General features: G+C 44.4%; 1 protein-coding gene across 3 annotated transcripts in view; it reads left to right on the top strand.

Annotated features, from left to right (window-relative positions):
• LOC128599865 (trichohyalin-like) overlaps positions 1-23,249 on the top strand; it is a 123,809-nt gene that overhangs the window by 95,722 nt on the left and 4,838 nt on the right. For all 3 annotated transcript variants that reach the window (XM_053611878.1, XM_053611880.1, XM_053611881.1), the window contains 3 exons: positions 7,616-7,725; positions 8,991-9,065; positions 18,936-19,026. In XM_053611878.1, coding sequence (XP_053467853.1) covers positions 7,616-7,725; positions 8,991-9,065; positions 18,936-19,026 — 276 coding nt within the window. The remainder of the gene's footprint in view (positions 1-7,615; positions 7,726-8,990; positions 9,066-18,935; positions 19,027-23,249) is intronic.

Below are 23,249 nucleotides of genomic sequence, written 5' to 3' on the forward strand. Positions count from 1 at the left end.
ATTATTCCCGCCTTGGTTTTGTAAAACTCCCATTGTTCACTCTGACTGACACACGTGCACAAACACACACACACAAAGAAACAAAGGAAGGCTGTGCAATTTGGGTCTAATCACAACATCTGTACTTCTCGCCTATTTATATTTTCCCCATCAAGGCCAAGCAGAGATGTTCATTTTAAATGAGCTTTTTTATGACTAGTAATTACTGTCACTAAGATTGCCCCAGAGAGAGCACAGAGAGAGAGACTGGAGAGAGCACAGAGAGAGAGACTGGAGAAAGCACAGAGAGAGAGACTAGAGAGACACAGAGAAAGAGACTAGAGAGAGACTGGAGAGAGCACAGAGAGAGAGACTAGAGAGAGCAGAGAGAGTGTGGAGAGCGAGAGTGGAGAGAATGCAGAGAGAGAGCAAGAACGGAGAGAGAGTGGGAAGAGTGAGAGCGGAGAGAGCGAGAGCGGGAAGAGAGAGAGTGGAGAGAGCACGGAGAGAGTGGAAGGAGAGAGCACGGAGAGAGGCGAGAGCGAGTGGAGAGAGCACAGAGAGAGTGGAGAGCGAGAGCAGAGAGGGAGAGAGTGTGCTGCGACAGACACACACACACTTCCTGTGTAATAAACATATTATCCGTATTTAGCATATAAACATATTTACTGTTGTTCCCTTTTAGAGACGGCACTGATCCGATTCCCAGGATCGGTCCAATACCAGTTTTTAATATACAACTGTGGATCGGATATCGGTATCAGATCTCAGATCCTGTAACCAACACCAACTGGATTTTGGAAAAGAAATGTATTTTTAGAACTGGAAAGAATTCCAGATACAGAGATTTGTCTGTTTTTATCTTTTTATTATCTTGATTTTATTCTATTAATACTTTTTATGTTTATTATATTTATAGTGTAATATGGGGGGACTACGGATACGGGAGGAGTACCGATTCCGGGAGGGGTACGGATACGGGTGGAGTGCGGATACGGGGGGTACGGATATGGGAGGAGTACCGATTCCGGGAGGAGTGCGGATACGGTGGGGGGGTACGGATACGGGAGGAGTACCGATTCCGGGAGGAGTGCGGATATGGGAGGAGTACAGATACGGGAGTAGGGATACGGGAGGAGTACGGATAAGGGAGTAGGGATACGGGGGGAGTACGGATACTGGAGGAGTGCGGATACTGGAGGAGTGCGGATACGGGGGGAGTACCAATTCCGAGAGGAGTACGGATACAGGAGTAGGGATACGGGGCGAGTACGGATACGGGGGGAGTACGGATACGGGAGTAGGGATACAGGGGGAAGTAAGGATACTGGAGTAGGGATACGGGGGGGAGTAAGGATACGGGAGTAGGGATACGGGGGGAGTAAGGATACGGGAGTAGGGATACAGGGGGAGTAGGGATATGGGGGGAGTAGGGATACGGGAGTAGGGATACGGGGGGAGTAAGATACGGGAGTAGGGATACAGGGGGAGTAAGATACGGGAGTAGGGATACGGGGGAGTAAGGATACGGGAGTAGGGATACGGGGGGAGTAAGGATACGAGGGGGAGTAGGGATACGAGGGGGAGTAAGGATATGGGAGTAGGGATGGGGGGGAGTAAGGATACGGGAGTAGGGATACGGGGGAGTAAGGATACGGGAGTAGGGATACGGGGGGAGTAAGGATACGGGAGTAGGGATACGGGGGGAGTAAGATACGGGAGTAGGGATACGGGGGGAGTAAGATACGGGAGTAGGGATACGGGGGGATTAAGGATACGGGAGTAGGGATACGAGGGGAGTAAGGATACGGGGGGGAGTAAGGATACGGGAGTAGGGATACGGGGGGAGTAAGGATACGGGATTAGGGATACGGGGGGGAGTAAGGATATGGGAGTAGGGATACAGGGGGAGTAGGGATATGGGGGGAGTAGGGATACGGGGTGAGTAAGATACGGGAGTAGGGATACAGGGGGAGTAAGATACGGGAGTAGGGATATGGGGGAGTAAGATACGGGAGTAGGGATACGGGGGGGAGTAAGGATACAGGAGTAGGGTATACGGGGGGAGTAAGGATACGGGGGGGAGTAAGGATATGGGAGTAGGGATACAGGGGGAGTAGGGATACGGGGGGGAGTAGGGATACGGGGGGAGTAGGGATACAAGGGGGAGTAAGGATATGGGAGTAGGGATGGGGGGGAGTAAGGATACGGGAGTAGGGATACGGGGGGAGTAAGGATACGGGAGTAGGGATACGGGGGCGAGTAAGGATACGGGGGGAGTAAGGATACGGGAGTAGGGATACGGGGGGGAGTAAGGATACGGGAGTAGGGATACGGGGGAGTAAGGATACGGGAGTAGGGATACGGGGGGAGTAAGGATACGGGAGTAGGGATACGGGGGGAGTAGGGATACGGGGGGAGTAGGGATACGAGGGGGAGTAAGGATATGGGAGTAGGGATGGGGGGGAGTAAGGATACGGGAGTAGGGATGGGGGGGAGTAAGGATACGGGAGTAGGGATACGGGGGGAGTAAGGATACGGGAGTAGGGATACGGGGCCGAGTAAGGATACGGGGGGAGTAAGGATATGGGAGTAGGGATACGGGGGGGAGTAAGGATACGGGAGTAGGGATACGGGGGGAGTAAGATACGGGAGTAGGGATACGGGGGGAGTAAGATACGGGAGTAGGGATACGGGGGGGAGTAAGGATACGGGAGTAGGGATACGGGGGAGTAAGGATACGGGAGTAGGGATACAGGGGGAGTAGGGATACGGGGGGAGTAGGGATAAGGGGGAGTAGGGATACGGGAGTAGGGATGCGGGGGGGAGTAAGGATGCGGGAGTAGGGATACAGGGGGAGTAGGGATAGAGGGGGAGTAAGGATATGGGAGTAGGGATGGGGGGAAGTAAGGATACGGGAGTAGGGATACAGGGGGAGTAAGATACGGGAGTAGGGATATGGGGGAGTAAGATACGGGAGTAGGGATACGGGGGGGAGTAAGGATACAGGAGTAGGGTATACGGGGGGAGTAAGGATACGGGGGGGAGTAAGGATATGGGAGTAAGGGATGGGGGGGAGTAAGGATATGGGAGTAGGGATACAGGGGGAGTAGGGATATGGGGGGAGTAGGGATACGGGGTGAGTAAGATACGGGAGTAGGGATACAGGGGGAGTAAGATACGGGAGTAGGGATATGGGGGAGTAAGATACGGGAGTAGGGATACGGCGGGGGGGGAAGGATACAGGAGTAGGGTATACGGGGGGAGTAAGGATACGGGGGGGAGTAAGGATATGGGAGTAGGGATACAGGGGGAGTAGGGATACGGGGGGGGAGTAGGGATATGGGGGGAGTAGGGATACAAGGGGGAGTAAGGATATGGGAGTAGGGATGGGGGGGAGTAAGGATACAGGAGTAGGGATACGGGGGGAGTAAGGATACGGGAGTAGGGATACGGGGGCGAGTAAGGATACGGGGGGAGTAAGGATACGGGAGTAGGGATACGGGGGGGAGTAAGGATACAGGAGTAGGGATACGGGGGGAGTAAGGATACGGGAGTAGGGATACGGGGGGAGTAGGGATACGAGGGGGAGTAAGGATATGGGAGTAGGGATGGGGGGGAGTAAGGATACGGGAGTAGGGATGGGGGGGAGTAAGGATACGGGAGTAGGGATACGGGGGGAGTAAGGATACGGGAGTAGGGATACGGGGCCGAGTAAGGATACGGGGGGAGTAAGGATATGGGAGTAGGGATACGGGGGGGAGTAAGGATACGGGAGTAGGGATACGGGGGAGTAAGGATACGGGGGAGTAAGGATACGGGAGTAGGGATACGGGGGGAGTAAGGATACGGGAGTAGGGATACGGGGGGAGTAAGGATACGGGAGTAGGGATACGGGGGGATTAAGGATACGGGAGTAGGGATACGGGAGTAGGGATACGGGGGGAGTAAGATACGGGAGTAGGGATACGGGGGGAGTAAGATACGGGAGTAGGGATACGGGGGGAGTAAGATACGGGAGTAGGGAAATGGGGGGATTAAGGATACGGGAGTAGGGATACAGGGAGAGTAAGATACGGTAGTAGGGATACGGGGGGAGTAAGATACGGGAGTAGGGATACGGGGGGGAGTAAGGATACGGGAGTAGGGATACGGGGGAGTAAGGATACGGGAGTAGGGATACGGGGGGAGTAGGGATAAGGGGGGAGTAGGGATACGGGAGTAGGGATGCGGGGGGGAGTAAGGATGCGGGAGTAGGGATACAGGGGGAGTAGGGATAGAGGGGGAGTAAGGATATGGGAGTAGGGATGGGGGGAAGTAAGGATACGGGAGTAGGGATACGGGGGAGTAAGGATACGGGAGTAGGGATACGGGGGGATTAAGGATACGGGAGTAGGGATGGGGGGAGTAGGGATACGGGGGGAGTAAGGATACGGGAGTAGGGATACGGGGGGATTAAGGATACAGGAGTAGGGATACGGGGGGAGTAAGGATACGGGGGGAGTAAGATATGGGAGTAGGGATACGGGGGGAGTAAGATACGGGAGTAGGGATACGGGGGGAGTAAGGATACGGGAGTAGGGATACGAGGGGAGTAAGATACGGGAGTAGGGATACGGGGGGAGTAAGGATACGGGAGTAGGGATACAGATACGGAAGGAATACAGATATCGATGCTCGAGTTCAGTATTGGAAAAGATTTTTAAATGAACTAATCTTTTCTTTCCTGCATTAAGTGTCACATTTCTGCACCCTCCTTTATCATTTTATTTATTGCTCTTTGCTTTCGTCCATCTTTTCTTTCTCTCTCTCTCCATCTCTTTTCTTTCCGTCTCTGTCACGCTTTCTCTCTCTTAATAAAATAGAAAGTCACTTTGTCTTGCTCTCTGCTTTCTTTCTGTCTCTGCATCTCTTTTCTTTCCTTTGCCCTCCCCCTCTCATGTCCTTTCTCCCACTCTCTCTTCTGTCTTTCATCCTCTTTCTCTCATTTCCCCTCTTTCTCAGTCTCTCTCTTTCTATTCTCTCTTCTCTCATGATTAACTAAAACTTTATGTACTTTATTCCTCTCTCCCTCTCTTTCTCATTCTCTCTATACTCCTCTCTTTCTTCCCCAACTTCTGTCATTTCCCCTCTTTCTCTGTCTTTCTTTCACTAGTCTCACCTTCTCTTTTTCTCTTCCCTCCTTTCTCCTTCTATTCTCTCTTCTTTCTCACGATTAACTAAAACTTCATACCTTTCTCTCTCTTTCACCATAGAGTTTCTTTCTTTTTCCCCCCCGTCTATGTCCCTCTCTCTCGCTTTGTCTGTTTTCTTTCCCTCTTTCTCCCTCAGTAACTCTCTCTCTTGTTCTCCCTCAATCAACACACAATGCTCATTACGTATCGCTCTCTCTCTGATCCGTAACTATTTACCCCCTCGCTGAGGTGTTTGCATTCATCCGTCTCGTGCTCTGCACGTTCACTCCAGCGCTCACGTTGCGTTTTTATGCCCGTGTTTATTTCGGCTGCTCGTCCGCTCATAAACACCATCCCGAGAGCTGCGGCCTCCAGACGCATTTGTAACACATTAGCGTGAGCGATCCAAGAGGTCTGCTTTCGCTTTAGCGTCTCGCTCCCTGTCTTTTTTTTTTTTTCTTTTTTTACCCCCACTCTTTTGGACAGAAAAAGAAAATCCCTCTTTTTCATGTTGTGAGAGTAAAACGTTGGCTCCCACAAAACTAAGAAGGGGATGAAGGGACGTGTAATTGAAGTCACATGATTAGAGGTGTGTCCCGTCGAGAGCGCGGGAGCAGCGTAAAGCGTAATAATGTAGTAAACACAAGACGTGGGAAAGCTGCAGGCGTCTCTCTCGGCATACTGAATCAATTAATCACGTGTAGAGGGAAACAGCGATTGTGGGGAAGGAGAGAAAGATGAGAGCAGATTCCTGACGCAGGTGTGTGTGTGTGTGTGGGAGGAATTTGGTTTGCCATCTAGACTACTTTTATAATAAAATAAAATAAAAAAACATGTTTATTCTGCCACATTTCACCATTTTGACTTGTACATGATAGTTAGCTAACACTGAATGAAAGGTTAAGGCTGTGTGTGTGTGTGTGTGTGTGTGTGTGTGTGTGTGTGTGTGTGTGTGCGTGCACGCACGCGCACTCGGAGTGTTTTTATTGGTTTTTTTTTGGGGGGGGGGGGTTAAACTCTTCCTCGAGGAGGATTATACTGTATAAAACAGACCGAGGTCATGTTTGTCACTTTATTTTTGTTCCCCTGTTAAAACACACTTTCATATACAGTTTTCTGTATAAATAAAACGGGGGTGGGGCTACGGGGCTGGGGCAGGGCTACGGATGAGCTCAGTTTGTGACGTCACTAAACAGGCGAATAATTCCAATTTTAAATGACTACAGGGTGATGTGATTACCGGAAACGTTTTCATACTGACCCCCGTGTGTAAGGAACGACATGCTCGGCGTCTCAGTGTCGTGCTGTTACAGCAAAATAATCAACAGTGGTACGGAGTTACTGTTGCCACCCTCACGCTGATTATTTTCCTGTTATAGTGCGTCCCGAAGCGTTTTATTCCTCTTATACCACAGCGACGCTTACAATTGTTATTAACTAAAGAAAATCACATCGTACATTTAACAATGTTCACAAAACAATCTCACTACCATATTATAGCAGATATAAAGAGTCACTCTCTCTCTCTCTCTCTCTCTCTGTCTGTCCCTCTCTCTCTGTCTCTCTCTCTCTGTCCCTCTCTCTCTCTGTCTGTCTGTCCCTCTCCCTCTGTCTCTCTCTCTCTCTGTCCCTCTCTCTGTCTGTCTGTCTGTCCCTCTCTCTCTGTCTCTCTCTCTCTGTCTGTCCCTCTCTCTCTCTCTCTCTCTCTCTGTCTGTCCCTCTCTCTCTCTCTCTCTCTCTGTCTGTCTCTCTCTCTCTGTCCCTCTCTCCCTCTGTCTGTCTGTCCCTCTCTCTCTGTCTCTCTCTCTCTCTGTCCCTCTGTCTGTCCCTCTCTCTCTCTGTCTGTCTGTCCCTCTCTCTCTGTCCCTCTCTCCCTCTGTCTGTCACTCTCTCTCTCTGTCTGTCTGTACCTCTCTCTCTGTCTCTCTTTCTCTGTCTGTCCCTCTCTCTCTGTCTGTCTGTCCCTCTCTCTCTCTGTCTTTCTCTCTGTGTCTGTCCCTCTCTCTCCCTGTGTCTGTCCCTCTCTCTGTCTGTCCCTCTCTCTGTCTGTCCCTCTCTCTCCCTCTCTGTCTGTCCCTCTCTCTCTCTCCCTCCCTCTCTGTCTGTCCCTCTCTCTCTCTCTCTCACAGAGGAAAGTGTAAACTTCTCTCATTGGCAGGTTAAAATGTAGAAACAAAACCAAAAGAATATTAATTGCAGTGGGGTTTTTTTCTATATCTATCATTTAATAGCAGGTTATAGTTTCATTTTAGCTTTAATATGACTTTATAAAGACGCGAGGAACGAACATTCCCGCCTGTGTAATAAATAAAGTAATAAATGATTCAGAATTCATTTCGAAGTTGTTTTGTGGATACCTTATTTTAGAAAAAAAAATCTTAAGGTATTTACCCAAGTCGTCAAGGTTCGATCTTTAGAAATGTGTGTGTGTGATTTTGACCTGTTGTTCCTCACACACACAGCTGCAGCGGCTGAAAAGGAATCTGGAGGAAACCCAGACAGAAAACGCTCACCTCCATCAGGAGAGAGAACAGCTGGTGACCAACATCAACCTCTGGATCACTGAGCACAAGTAAGCACCGTAACTGTATCACACACACACAGCGCTATTTTTCTGTGCTCTGGCATCTTCAGGTCAGAGGAGCTTACACTTGAAGCACGACAATCTTGTTTTGTGGACATGCTACAACATAAAATGTAACTGTAAATGGATAAAAAGTAGCATGTCTTTTTTTTTTTTCCAATGAATGAATTAAAAATTGTAAGAGGAATAAAACGCTTCAGGACGTGCTGTTACAGGAAGATAAACATCAGGTTGGTCCGAGTATCTCTGCTTCATCACACCACTCTTTCGCTGATTATTTTCCTGTAACAGCACGACACGCAGCGTCTTATTCCTTACAAAACAAACATCACACAGACAAGCTCTCTCACGTTTACGTTCTCTCAGTCTTTAGATTCTCTCTCTCATTCTTCAAGTTCTCTGTCCCCCCCATCCCTCCCTCTTTCTAGATACAAGATCCAAGTAGGTTTATTGGCATGCTAAAAGGTTTTACATTGCGAAGCAATGTTCCTCAGATTCTCTCTCTCTCATTCTCTAAGTTTACTTTCTCTCTTTCTGTCTGTCTTGTCCGTTAACTTCTCTCTCTTTTGTTCAAGTTCTCGCTATCCTTTAAGTTCTCTTTGTCCTTTTCGTTTTCTCTGCTTCACTCTCGGTCTTTCTCTTTCCCTCTCTCTCTCCCCTCCCCCCCCTGATTACAGCTGCAGTATTTGATTTGTAATTTAAGCTCAATCAGGACACAATCAGTTGTGATGAAAGCCCCCGAGGCCGTGATGGCTGTTGTTCCGTGCTGTTTAGCGATGCTGGATTATCGTCCTCGTTCTTCTCCTTCCGACCTGAACAACATTTACTCGCACTTCTCCAGGCTGAATGGCGCTGGAGTGTAATGATACCGTCAGAGCCGAGCGAAAACGTGAAAACTCCTCTTCTGTGCTTCTCTGCAGAAGGTGTAATGAACATGATGTGAGAACACGCTACGTCTGTTGTGTTTATTCACCATTTCTCTCAGAGACGCAGAGTTTCCGGATTTTTCCGTGAGACCAGTCTAACGCCACTTCTTCGCCTTGAACCTTGTTTTGTTCTTTCGTGTTTTCTACAAATCCTTTAAGCACTTGGAGCTTGTTTATGTGATCGTTATGTCTGTTACTGGCTCTTTGATACAATTTTTTATTTGTTTTTAAACACCAACATATCCAAAAATAATAAAGAAAAGTTAACACTTGGTTAAATGGTGGACTTGTCAAGAAACTAACTTTTTTTTTTTTTATCTTTATCAGGGCTGCTAACCAGAGTCTGGCTGGACGGATCAAACAGCAGAACGAGCTTTTGACCGCCGTCAGTCTGGAGAGAGAGTACGTGTTTAATCAGCTGTTTAACAGTGTGTGCTTCATCCCGCACTGCAGTCTCGCAGACATTTCCGTTCCTCAGTATATTCAGCATACAGAATTAAAAGACTTTCTTTTACACAACGTATACACGTTTAACGAGAGGTCGTACACGACAGGATTGTAAGTTTTTCCATTGCTGAGCGTAAAACAGTAGATGGGAACTTACTGCAGGTAGGAACTGAAGAAACATCGCATCACACCACACGCTCCATAGGATCGGTCCGAGGAATCGCTCCAGACAATCGTTTTGGATTTATCGGTCACCACGTAAATGGTAAAATGGTCTGCACTTACATAGCGCTTTTGCCCAAGCACTTTACACTGGTTCTCATTCACCCATTCACACACACACCAATGGTAGAAGAGCTGCCATGCAAGGTGCTAACTTGCCATCGGAAGCAACTTGGGGTTCAGTGTCTTGCCTGAGGACACTTCAGCACGTGGAGTCACGTGGACTGGGAATCGAACCGCCAACCCTACGATTAGTAACCCACTCTACCACCTAAACCACAGTCACCCACCACATTATACTGTGTTCAGACGTCGCTGAAATCATGGCTCGGTGTCCGGTACGTACGAGGAAAACAAGCGCTCGCAAAGTTGCTTCGTTAGTCAATCGTGTGAACGCAGGACGAGGATTGTTGCGAACTAGGTTCAACATTTTAAGTGCAATATAATCACGTGGTGGCACTGGTGGCTTGATGGTTAAGGCTCAGTCACAGGTTACTGATCAGAAGGTCGGGGGTTCAAGCCCCAGCACTGCCAAGCTGCCACTGTTGGGCCCTTGAGCAAGGCCCTTAACCCTCTCTGCCCCAGGGGGCGCTGTATCATGACCCTGGACTCTGACCCCAACTTCCTGACATGCTGGGGTATGCGAAGAAAAGAATTTCACTGTGCTCTAATGTATAAGTTTTTAATAAAGACTCTATCAATAAATATAGACCTCACACTGTTACTATACAATCTCCTAACCATTGCATAGAGGTCACAGAAATCTGGACGAGCGTTCCTTTAACATTTCAGCAAATTTATCAGCTTTTAGAGACCTTTAAATCATTAAAAAAAAACTTTCATTAAAAGATTTGACTATATGCGTGATATCTCAGGGAAGTGTATTGTGACATAATTGATCAGGATATCAATATTATAATCGTAACATCGCCCAGTTCTAGTCATACGACACGTGCCGTAGTATCGGTCCGAAGAATCGTACGAGCCGATCGCTTCGTGTTTTTGCTTTATCATCGTACCTAATTAGCATAGAATTGCGAAAATCTCGAATCAACACGTCGTGACTTGCCGAAGTCGGCGAAACCTCAGCTCCATATTACTTTACCTAGATCTGATCAAGTTGAAGCGGATTCCTTTCTCACGTCCTTTTGCTTTCAAGTGAGTGAATGAACTTTTTTCCTCCCCGAAGTGAATTATAAATGTTGCATATGAAACAATCATGAAAACAGAGCTGCTATTTTTTTATTGTAATATTTCCTTCATTATTATTATCATCATCATCTGGTAGAGATTGCACAGATATCAGAGCCAGTGGGATGAGAGTTCGTTCGATCTCCAAGTATTTTACCTTACTAGATGTCTCATCTGCTACTGAAGGACAGGAAATGAAAGAGATCCATCCATAATACATGCGGCCACAAACATTCCCAGAGGCGTGTGTGTTATTAACATAAAATAAAAATATTTAAAAAACACTCAAGCTACTGTGACGGCAATGAGACTTTAAAAAAAAAACCCCACCTCGGTTCCAAAGAAAGTGACTTTATGTATTGTGCAGTCTCCAGTTTATCAGTGTGCTCATTTCTAATTTAGAGTGCTTACACACGATGTGAATTATCCTACGACGGAATAGCCGAGTTATTATAACATGGCTGAATTATCATTAAATGGACGTCCGTGCTGTGCATCTCTATCTCTTACTCTGTCTGTGTTACTTCATCAGCTCTTCCTTGTCTCTCCGTAACTTGTCATACCGACTGCTTTGCATGACGAAGAAATCCCAGCGCGACATGATGTAGAACATAATCGCTTTTTATCTGGAGCTGATTTGAGACAAGAACTCGTTCACTTTTCTCCTTCAACTCCAGCAAGGAGAACCATCTGTGGCAGAGCACCAAAAGATAATTATACCTCAGAGAGAGAGATGGGGAGAGAGAGAGAGAGAGAGAGATGGGGGAGAGAGAGAGAGTGACACGGGGAGTGAGAGAGAGAGATGGGGAGGAGAGAGAGACAGAGAGAGACGGGGAAGGGAGATGGAGGAGGGAGAGAGAGAGAGAGAGATGGGTGGTGAGAGAGATGGGGAAGAGAGAGAAAGAGATGGAGGAGAGAGAGAGATGGGTGGAGAGAGATGGGGAGGAGAGAGAGACAGAGAGAGAGACGGGGAAGGGAGATGGAGGAGGGAGAGAGAGAGAGAGATGGGTGGTGAGAGAGATGGGGAAGAGAGAGAGAGAGATGGAGGAGAGAGAGAGATGGGGAGGAGAGAGAGAGAGATAGAGAGTCAGAGAGAGAGAGAGAGAGAGTCTGCATGCTCGTCTTGTTAATCGGTACGGCCTTTCCTACCTACAGCTTTCAAAAGCCCGGCGCCGACACGCAGCCTTTTCCGAACCTCCCTCTCATCCCTAATGGACCTGTTTGTAAGGAAATGAATAGCTCTTGTTTTCCATTAAGAGCATTGGAAGAACTGGCACTTTGTATGTTGGCATGGTGGACAACAACGTATAGATTGACGTTCAAAGGGTTCAGCGAGGACGCAGTCTGTATGCCTGCAGTAATGACGATCTTCTCTCTGATGTGTCTGATGCACTTTTTTTTGTTTTTTTTGTTTCCCTTCATCATGAAATGCCATTAATTGCTTCCAAATGGTTCTCAAACTCGGCTGAAAGACAGATGTAGGTCTCTCAGTAACCGTTGCTGGTTCCTCGAAGAAACGTTCCCCAACGTCTACCGTCTTCTGAGCTCCGAGAGCTGTACGTTATCCTGAGATTATATTTTGTCTCGGCCCTCTGAGAAGTCTTTTCTATAGGTCTTTTAACTTCAGGGTTTGTGACTCGTAGAATTACTAAGTTGTCAAGTTTGTGTAAAAAGTGGACAGCTTTCTTTTTGTCCTATTATAAAAAATAAAATAAAAAGTTTTAGAATAAAAGATTCAGGAATCATATGAGCAAAGGTGAACCCCGAGACGCTCTGGATGTCCTACTTACTTATTAAACGTGTCATTTTTTGTTCTTGCCTTGTTCTGTGCTAAAATACCTGCTATGCTAATACTGTAGGCCGCCTACCAACTAGGTCAGCAGCTGGAGAGAGAGAGAGAGAGAGAGAGAACGACCCTAACCCTGGGTTTAAAAAAACCCTTTAACACTTACTTTTTCCACGCTAATCACTGACAAACGTTTAAACTTCAACAATGCAATATAATCACCGAGCGTGAACGCGAGTGTAAAATCTACACAAGGTATGATTATACACTTCTGCATGAGCTACGCAGCGCTTAGCGTGAGTGTGTTAGAGTGTGTTCTCACCTCTACCATGTCCTGATTCGAGTCATTACGACCGACCGCTCATCTCTTGCTCTGCTCCGATTGGCTGGAAGGATTGACGAGCTTTGTATTGCACTTCATCACTGTTTATGCACCGAGAGCTAACGATCGTCTCCTCTCTCACCGTCTCTCTCCACCACTCAGGTCGTCTACAGACACGCCGCTAATCAGCAAGCGCTTGTTAATCAGCTAAGAGGTCGTGTGGAGGTGGAGGAGTGAGCACACCACAGTGTGTGTGTGTGTGTGTGTGAAATAGATATATACTGTAGAATATAAACTGAACATGAGGAGTCAGTCGCATCAGTTTAACTTGGTGTTGAGTTCTGGATTGTGATTGGTCAGAAGGTGTTGGTTAGTTTTCTATAACAGAAGCTCTGACTGTAGTCCAGCTGCAAATCTCAGGTTTAACGTACATTTTCAAAGTACTTCTTTTACAAATGGCTTGTATAAGCTAGAAACCAGAGCGAGTATATACACAAGACATACGGCATTTTACGGTAACCACCAGGGGCTTAGAAAATCCGACAGACTCTCAATCTCTCATTTGAATTAATATCGAAGACTGATTTTGGGTGCTAATATTTTGAAATGCTGCTGGGAGTCACATTCAGACGCGCCACGTTTAAATCAACATGTTTTGGGTGCTGCAGTAGTGTAGTTGAGAAATAAAAACGGACGAATTTCCCCATCCGTCCGCATCAAATTAGCGCCGGGTCTCAAATAACGTATTTATAGACTATTTTAGACCGTTATTAAGTACTAATGTTAACCGGATTTCCTGTTACAGCCAGTGTTTGCATTTTAAAACCCTCTCGTGTCATGCCTTTAAAACCTACTGTGAGAGCCGTTTTACAGTCTGGATTTTCTAGATTATTAAATACTTTCGACTGTAAGGTCCGAGTTTTCAATTCGAGACACAATCGAGACGAAAGTTTTAAGAGAGACTGTTATCTGGTTATTACAACGTAGTAACTTGCCATTACGACTAACAATGAGATAATATTGAATGAACATCTTACTTAGTCATGAGTTAGTAAGTTGGTATAACGGGTTGGTAAGTATTAAAGTGCACCTATTATGGTTTTTCTAGTATTACGTTTCATGTAGTATGTTATAGAGCTGTTTGTGAATGTAAAAACTTTGGCAAAGTTTCAAAAATCAAAGCGCATGACAAATGGAGTTATCGACTCCCAAAAGAAGGAAGTGATTCTGAACAGCTGAATCGAGTCGTTAGTGATTCCAGACTCACTTCCTGTACTGCTAATGCTGCAGTTTAAATGATAAGCACGTTAAAGTGTTTTTTTTGACCTAGCATGCATGTAAATCTAAATGTATGAGAGCTTTGAAACATAAATAAGTTACAATAAGTCAGAATAATGGGAGCGAAATATTTCAAATGAGAAAATGTGGTAAGGAGGCGGAGCTTCCATAGGTGTCGGTTAATAGCGGGGAATTCAAAACACCTACGCGACCCTCGATCATTCTACATTCACGTGTCGGTGGGTTTATCTGCCGTTTTTCTAGAGGGAAAAAGAAGCTCTTTGGACTTCTCTAATCGTCGTTGTTCAAGAGCGAGCCCTTTATTAGTTTCATTAGGAGAATAAAACAGTAAAGAGAGGACAGGACCAGTTAGAGTACCTGCCTCTGTCCCTGACCCTCGTTATGCTCCACGCTCTGGCTTCTGCGCGTCTCAAACCTCGTGTTCGTACCTCCACTCGTTTGTTTTGACTCCCAGTTGGTTTCAGATGTTGCCCTCCAGTTGTCCATCATTTTAATGACGGCATTAGAGGACCCGACAGCGTGATGAATCGCTCCCAGGGTCTACTTTAATAATTGAGAGAACGTTATTCGTATAGATCCGGCGATTGGATTTTGATAGAAGCAATAGAATGTAACTGTCTAAACTGGGTGTTTATTTCCACCTTGTTGAATTTATGATCATTTTGCGTTTTATAATTATGTCTTGAAATGTTTTTTTTATTATTATTATTATTCGTATACGGGGAAGTAAGTGGTATTATTTTTTCTGTCAGTTTGTGGTTCATCCATCAGTTTAGTGTCATTATGTAATTTTACAATCTTAATGCAGGAGCGACGTGACCGTGATCATCGTGAAGAGAAAGCGTTAGTAGATGATACCCCATAAGCTGGATCTATAAGGCCCGAATTTCCAGACTGTACATTCAGCTGTTCATTTATTATTCATATCCACGCAAATGAAAGGTGCTATATTTGAGTCTAACCTGAATGAGCTGCTAAAATTAGCTCTTAATTGGCACATTTATTGGAAATGAACACAATGAATGAAGGACTCGGAGGTGTAAAGTCCTGCTCATGAGCTTTTCCCTTCAGCTCAGACTTCAACAAAGAGTAAATGTCTGCTTTAAAGCGGAATAGTGCCGCAAAAATAACCCCAAACAATTAGCCAAAACCACAGACACTCCTGCTCTGTTTTATTTATTTATTTTTAAAAAACTTTTAAAATAGTACAAGCAGTCAAGATATACAGGACGAGATTTATTTTTTCTATTTAAATTTCCTCTTTTTAATTGAAAAAAAAATCATTCAAATGTGTTCATTCTTGTCCAATTGTAGTAGAATTTAAACTGTAAGTAAGTAATAAAACATTGTGTCACGCTGTTGTCCTGTATATAATCAACACCACGTCGGCGTGATAACCGTTCCCACGGTTACGTTAGGAAGTTGATTATTTTCCCATAACAGTACTTCCTGAAGAGTTTTATTCCTCTGATACCACAGCAGTACACTGAAAGTGATTTTATTTTATTAATTAAAGAACATATACTTTTTTTTATTTTATCCGTTTATAGTTACATTTAAAAAGTTATAAAGCATCCATAAAGCAAGTCCGTTCCTGTTCTCACTTACGTTATAGCAGCTATAAACACCAACCATTGTTCCCTCACCAGCCCCCAACTAGCGTTACCGAGAAACCATAAAGCGTAAACTCGTCCGACCTGAAGATGTCGGAAAACTTAGTTAGAGCTTTACCTCTGACTTACAAAGTGCTGAAACTGGAGACTCCTTCCATGCATGTTAAATAAACCTCTCCTTAGAGAAAACCTCACCATATAAACAGTAATACATGTGTTTTTTTTCTTTAGTGCATTCAAGTGGAGCGTCCGCTGTACGAGTCCCTGTGAATGAGCCGTTACTATAGAACCGATGACGTATTAGAACGAGCGCGTTAATTATAAATAAAACCGTGATTTGCATCTGCACTACTGTCAGATCTGCTGTTATAGAAAATTAATCAATCAGAAATTGTTTGGACGTATGAGGAAAAATTTCACTGCTTGTCCTGTTCGTCTGCCCCTCTCTCTCTCTCTTTCCAGCTGCGTTCTCTCCAACACTTCGCTTCGTCAGCACTCACCATGCGCTCGTTAAATCAAGCCACAATTATCTGCTCTTAATTAGCAAACGGCAAGCGATTACGGCTGTGGATTACTGTAAACATTTGGCAACGGGGGCTCAGACACCAGAAAGCGTCGTCCGCCCCGTAATCCAGTCGCGTCGTCAACAAATCTCTGGCTAATTAGTGGAATTACAGGGCTGCTGATTGGAAATTGAAGACCGAGAGGTGCACAGGAGCGCTTCAGCAGCTTGTTCAGGAGAGCTGATATTTGTAGTGCTGCTCCAAATATTTCCCCTGGATCAGTGAGTCTTAAAAAATAATAATAATAATAATAATTCCTCAGTTCATTCCCACCTCATAAGAACTTGTGTAACTGTAGAGAATAAGAACATAAAAGTCATTTGTAATATCGTTTAATTCGAGTAAAGCTCATTTTTCAAATGCTTTAATGAAGTTGGTTGATTGTTTATTTTATTTTAAGGCGTGGCGTTTTGCATTTTTGAATCAGATTCACCGGCAGGTTCTCAGTCACTTCTTGATTGCTGATTGGCTGAAATAACAACTAATAATAATGAAGTGACAATTAATAATCAAACCTGGGCTTGATTTGATTAATGTGCAACATTTAAATGTAAAATTTTATACACTAGATTAGTTTAAAATGCGAGCTGAATGAAATGTTTTGGCCTTGCGTAGTACCTAAAATTGTGGAATACAGATAACATTTGATTAATCTTAAACGTTAAACAAAACATGATCTATAATTGCAAAATAAACCATAAACAATGACAAAAGATGGGAGAATTTACTGAATAGTGAAATGGTGCAGCTCACTAATCAGACTTCGCGCAAAACTACACTCGATTCCATCCTTGAACTTAAGCTCGTTTTTCTTGCGTGATATCGGCAGTATTAGATCCAGCGCTATTGTCTGGTGCTTTGACGCAACAACACTACGGCACACTAATATTTATGTCTATGTACAACAAAACTATGGAATGCCAATCAAGTCCAATATCGTCCCTTTAAACTCTGTTTAAACATATTCGGAGGACATCGGAGGTACTCAGAGACCTAAAGGACTGATTTTGTTTTATGGATAAAATGATGAATTAATGTAAAGTGAGCTGCAAGCGTAGCATATAAAGGCTAGGTCTACACCCTGAGCACGTTTCCTTTACAGGAGAGCGCATCGGGACAGCTAGAAAATCCACTTAAGGAAACGCGTAACACGACTCTGAACATGTGGAACTTTCCCCACTAGACTTCCGGCCTAGTAGAACTAGAAATCAAATAAAAGTGAAAAAGAACAACAACAACAAAAAAAAACAAATCTAACTATAGTAATAAAGTAATGGTACTCTTTTATTTCTGGTCATTAAAACAATCTTCAACCGACCCAAGATTGCTCGGTGCTCAGTTCTGTGCCATTAATAACATTACGAACATCATATTATTGCCCGAGTCTCTTATCGTTTCTCTCTCTGTTGTGAAGATGGTTTCAATTAAAAGGCTACTTGTTCTCCGTCTCGTTTATCGTCGTCGGTCGCCACGCAAACCCAGACGCTTGGTTCTTGGCTGCCGAGACGTTTCGCCGTCTTCACGGACAGACGAATCGCACGTTCAAACCTGCTGCGTGTTTCTCCTCCAGCTCCGGTAAAGAGAGACGGTGTAATTATACTCAAACCTCGTATTTTACAATCGTGCCTGGCAAAACCGCTGCAGATATTTAATATTCGCTTGACGAGGAGTTGGAACAGGGAGCGCTCTGCCGTACCGATCTTCACCAAATACCTCCGTCGTCTTCTTTCCTTTTCATTTCCGAGCTCTCGTATGATTTGTATGCTGGGAAAGAAGAGCTCATTACAGTGTGCTGTGGATTACGGGGTTATACACGGGGCCTAGCCTAGTCTATCGCTCTTTATTAAGAAAAAGCTTTTGTTGATCTTTCTGATTTATTTATTTTTTTCTTTTTCCTGCTGGCCCACGGTCTTTAATATTGACTGATAAGAAGCAGTCGGATGAAAATTAGCGAACACGTCTTATTATTCCAGAATGGATCTGTTATGACTTGTCAGACAGGATCTTTTATATGTAAATCTTCATAATGGGCACGTTACATCTTGATCCCCCCCTCCTTTCATTCTTTCTTTTTGTAAGTCTTCATCACTAATAGGTTGGAGACGTTTCTGTGTGTGTGTGTGTGTGTGTGGAATTCATTAAAGATGAATCTGCAACTGAAGCATGATGGACCTCTTCCTATCCATTGCTTTTTATAAGAACTTCATAAAAGACTTGGGTTTTTTCTTTACAGCCAAATTAGCCTGAGAAATGGTTTAATAAGCGATAAAGTCTGGCGCTGATGTTGCTCATAAAGCGGCGTTTAGAAAACTTGCACGAGAATTCGCCTTTTAACTGGACCGGACGAGTTCATCTGGGCAGAAAATGGGCTATTTTCCGCAGAACTGGAAGAGAAGTCTGCGTTATGTGACGTGCGCCTCACTACAGATCGTTAATTAGATGGCCGTTTCTTTTAAACGGATCTTTTTGGGAAGCCGGCCATCATAAAACGCGAAAAGCTCTTTAATAGACGGTGAATTCTTGTTCTTCTTCTTATGTTCATTCTTATTCATGTCTGTCGCTATGTTAATGTTATTCCTGGGTCTAGCGGTTTTACCTCATCCGACATTTCCTAATCACTTCGCTGCCCTTTGAATTAAAAAGAAGGACATGTCAATTTAAATCTTTTTTTTTCCCCCTTACAAACAAAGTTGTGATACGCGTCGTCTCGGATTCCCTTTCAGAAGACGATGAATCGCTGCTCCGGCTGTTTGAAAGCCGTCATTAACACATCTGGTGTTTCTGTGCTCTTAACCCTCCCTTTTGCTCTGCTCTGTCTTTTATGTGTAGGAACCGACTAGCTGATAATTTGAGCAAAATAGCCGACATCCAGTCAAGGCTGAGGTCCAACGTGCAGGCCGTCGAGCTGCTGAATCAACAGGTAAGACGTAAGAGTCTGTGATTCGCTATACTTGCTTTTTAATTACACGTACACACCTATCCTGCGGCCGTATGAACAGAGGGGTCTGTATCGCCCCATGGCAACTGACTAAACAAGTTCGGGTTGTGTCTCAAATCGCATACTTGTATACCGTCTTAGACTCTAATCGAGTACCAACACTACAGAAAGGTCTGTTCTTCATACCCGTCTTCTAAATCTTCTAGATTAATAAATACTTTTGATTCCAAGATCAGGAGATCTTGATTCGAGAGACGACTCATGACGACATTCACGACGACAGCAGAGGACCAGAGCTCGTCAGTATTCGCTAACTCATTCATCATCGCGGTTGGATTTGGAAACCTGATGTACAGGGACGTTTTGGCTCTCACACGCCATCTGGTGGACGTTGTGCCATCTTTTAATCCTCCAGATGTATATAAAGTACACAGGCGATCGCGTGTGTGAACGGTTCTGCTCATGCTACTGATGCTTCTGCAACTGCGAAGCCTTGAGTCAAGTATAAACCAGACCTTAGTCTTTAGATTATAGCACCTGCCTTACAAAAGTATATCATAGTAAAAATGTTCGAATGAGTGCAATAATAAAAGAGCAGCTTCACTACTGTCAGAGCTGCTGTTAGAGAAAATTAATTAACTATCTAGCATTCAACAGCACTGTGGTATTTAATTAAAACTCTGAACTTTTGACATTCAGACAGGTTTATTTCAAATCCATATTTATTCTGATGAGTTTGTTTGAATCCAGTGGGGGTGGGGGGAGGGGGTGGTGACCAGTCCTGCATGGACAGACATGGATTATGGCTGATAGGGACACAGTGATGAGTAGATCACACAGAGGCCAGACGTGGAAGTGAGGGACTTGGGAAATATTCCCATTACAGGTCATGGTGATAATTACCCGATACGTACAGACGGATTCGTCCCATAATCAAAAGCGTGAATCGTTCCTGATGTTGATTCAAACTGAGATCATTCACATAACAACTGCGAAGTCAGGAGGAAAAACACAAAAACAAAACCATGACTGAAGGGAAAATATTTCAAGGTAATATCCGCCGACTTCCCCACACAGTTATTCGCAGTCTAAATAATAATGCAATGTCGTACTTCATTTTGGGGTAATGGTGAGAAAATGAGCGTGGCAGTGGAGACTAAATTGCCCCTGTCTAATCTGCATAGATTGCTGGGCTGGAATAAAATCCATCACTCGCGGCTCATAAAAGGCTATCGTTCACATCCTTTTGTAAATATAAGTGAGCCCGATTGAACGCTCTCTGGATGAACAAGATCACACCGCTGCTTCGCTGCGATCCATCGATCGGGATTTTTATCATCGGACGTAGAACCTGCTACAATTCATTAAAGCTGCAATTCAATTCGAAAGCTATCGCAGCTATATGCTTGATAAATACCGACTTTTTAAAAGACATGTACAAATGAGACACGTATCTTATTAAAGCTCGACTTTCTAATTTAACGGCGAGCCTGCATGAGATTTTAGAATATTTCGTGATTATTTCTCAGATAAATATGTTGACAGTGAATTTATTTAGCCTTTTTTTTTCCTCCGTCTTTAGAGAATAAGAGAAAACGCATTCCAGTCTCCGCACATCCATCTCACTCGTTCAGGCGGATGGAAAATTAGACTCGGCGTGATTAGTTATTCGGAGGCTTTTTAAAGAGCCGGGTTAATATTTGAGAACGTCATTAGCCTCTTCATAATTAAATGATGGCCGTGATCCTCTTAAGCTGACGAACATTAGAGTGTCTTCCAGAATGCAAAGTTAATTAGAAATCCAACGAGACCAGACATCTCGTGCGACGCAGAGGATCTCGGATGGCCAGCGGGCTAAAGTAAATTGCAAATATTTGAAGTACGAGTAATAGCAAGGCCTCTTTCGTGATGAGACTTTTTTTAAATAAATGTTTAGCGTGAGAGGTGAGAATTAATCCACTTTTATATATGTCTAAGTAGACTTGATTAGGGAACCGTTAGCTCAGCGGTTATCTTACGGTCTCGCTAGTCACCAGATGGTGATAAGTTCAAACTGAAATCAGTTTCAAAAAACTACCGAGATTGCAAAGAAGTTTTGTTTCCTCGTACATCTTCAGCACCATGAGACCCGTCACGATAGCTACTTTAGTCGGATGATGTATCGTTGCAGAAATAATTGCGATAAACGATATTATTGTCATTTTAAGAGCGTTTGATGCCGCTGATATAATAACATAACAGCATAATAATGCAAGTACACTCTTTCAAAGCGTGACGAACGTTTAATTCTTAAGATTTATTCAGACATTCCACAAAATAGCTTTTGTCTTCTGACGAAAATATCCTTTAAATTTAGTCGTAATTTCATCGTGTCACATTTATTCATTTTACTCAAATATTAGTCAAAGGCAAAACCAAATATTCACACATTTTATATATTAACTTAAACCAGTAACAACAAAAACATGCGAAAACCCGATCTCCTAAAATAATAACATTACAATATTGTGAGTTCTTTACGCTTTAGTTCTTCACTGTGCATGTTTTTAGAGCGTTGTTACGGAAACAGCGTATTCACGACGTGACGTAGCACCGTACTGAAGTCCGAGTTCACTCGTGCGTTCGTGTCATTTTGTGCAGAAGCGAGTCGTAATATTGTGTTTATGTCGTGTGTAAACGTCTGATTAATCTCATATGTGTACAGGAAGCGTTTGGGTGAGTGCATTAACCCGCTAGTAAAGCGCTTCAGTTTACCGCGTTAGTGTTCGTTCACTGTTCAGCTTCATCTTACTGACTGCGACTGGATTATCTCAAACACTAGAACTTATTCCTTCTAGATTTTTCCTCTCCACAAAGCACTGTTAGTGCGGTGTTAACATCTCGCCTCATTTTTTTCAACCGTATGTTTGGATTCAAATCGACGCTAGCGCTCGCGACACGTCTTAAAAATCGAACGTGCACGGTTCTTGCGTTGCGTTTGCGAACGTGCATTTTTATCTGAAATTCCACGGATATTCGAAGTTGGAATTTTAATCCGACAGACTTGGAGCGGACTTTCTTCGGACTCATTCTTGTGTAAACACGACGGGCGATATTGAGATGACGGTGGACGTTTTAAGCGGAGGAATAGAACCACAAGCTCTGTACAAGTCACAGAACTGAAAGACACTCTGCAGATTTCAGATGAGAAATAAAAGATGAGATACGAGAGAAAAAGAAGTTGGAGTTTGTATGAACATCACTGACGAACTGCTGCAGGTGAAATGCTAATATATATTACTTGAAAAATCTTAAACCAGCATATTGCTCGACATACTGGTGTTAGTCATTTGTTGAAGGAAGAGAAAAGGGTTTTTCCCTCCAACGTCCAGCACCATTTAACAAACAAAAGAGACGTATCGTGAACCGTCGGCGTTTAAAGCCGCTCTATACTCAGGCATGTAGCAGGTCTGAATAGGCAATTAAGTGAACGGGTCTCATTGCTTGCGAAAGCGCTCGAGAATCGCTACCAAGCTGTGGTTTTCAAAACCCTGAACTCGGGAAGGAACAGCGTGGAGGAACAATCGGAAAGAAGACACTGCAAGAGCACAAAGCTTTAAAGATACAGAAGCCGTCGGTCACTCGTGCCTCGGCTTTGGAAATGCAAATGTGCTGCAGAATACTTGCCGCAGGATTCGTAAAGCTCTAGGAATTTTTACTTAGATGTGATATAATGGCGTATTTATTTATTTATTTATTTTGCACCATATGCCTAATACAAGGGATTAGAACAGCCGAGTTAGCATCAGTGTTTTCATTCGAAACTGAGCACATGAGAGAACCGAGTGCAAGTCAACGGTTTAGTAATTCAGGGCTGTATATAAACTATATGCTTCTTGAGCACGGTTGAGTGAAGGTAAGGAATTAATTAAGGGAGTGAAGGTTAACGAGAGAATTTGAGAAGCACAGCACCGACACGCGGGGATTTCCTGGCAAACATCACTCGCCTCAACGGACTGCAGAAGAAACTTCTACCTCGAACATGTGCGAGACAGCTTTGTGAAAGCCGTGCTTCAGAACGGACCCAGACTAGGCCACGTGTGGAGGAGTTTCGTAAAGTGTGAGGCAGTGTGGAGGAAGCAGAAAGAAAGAGCAACAAGGACATTGCTTCTGAAGTACTATAATGCACACTCGTATGTTTCCGTGTGTATGCACCGAGGCTGAAG

This window comes from Ictalurus furcatus, chromosome 23, assembly GCF_023375685.1.
Source record: "Ictalurus furcatus strain D&B chromosome 23, Billie_1.0, whole genome shotgun sequence".
NCBI classification, from domain to species: domain Eukaryota; kingdom Metazoa; phylum Chordata; class Actinopteri; order Siluriformes; family Ictaluridae; genus Ictalurus; species Ictalurus furcatus.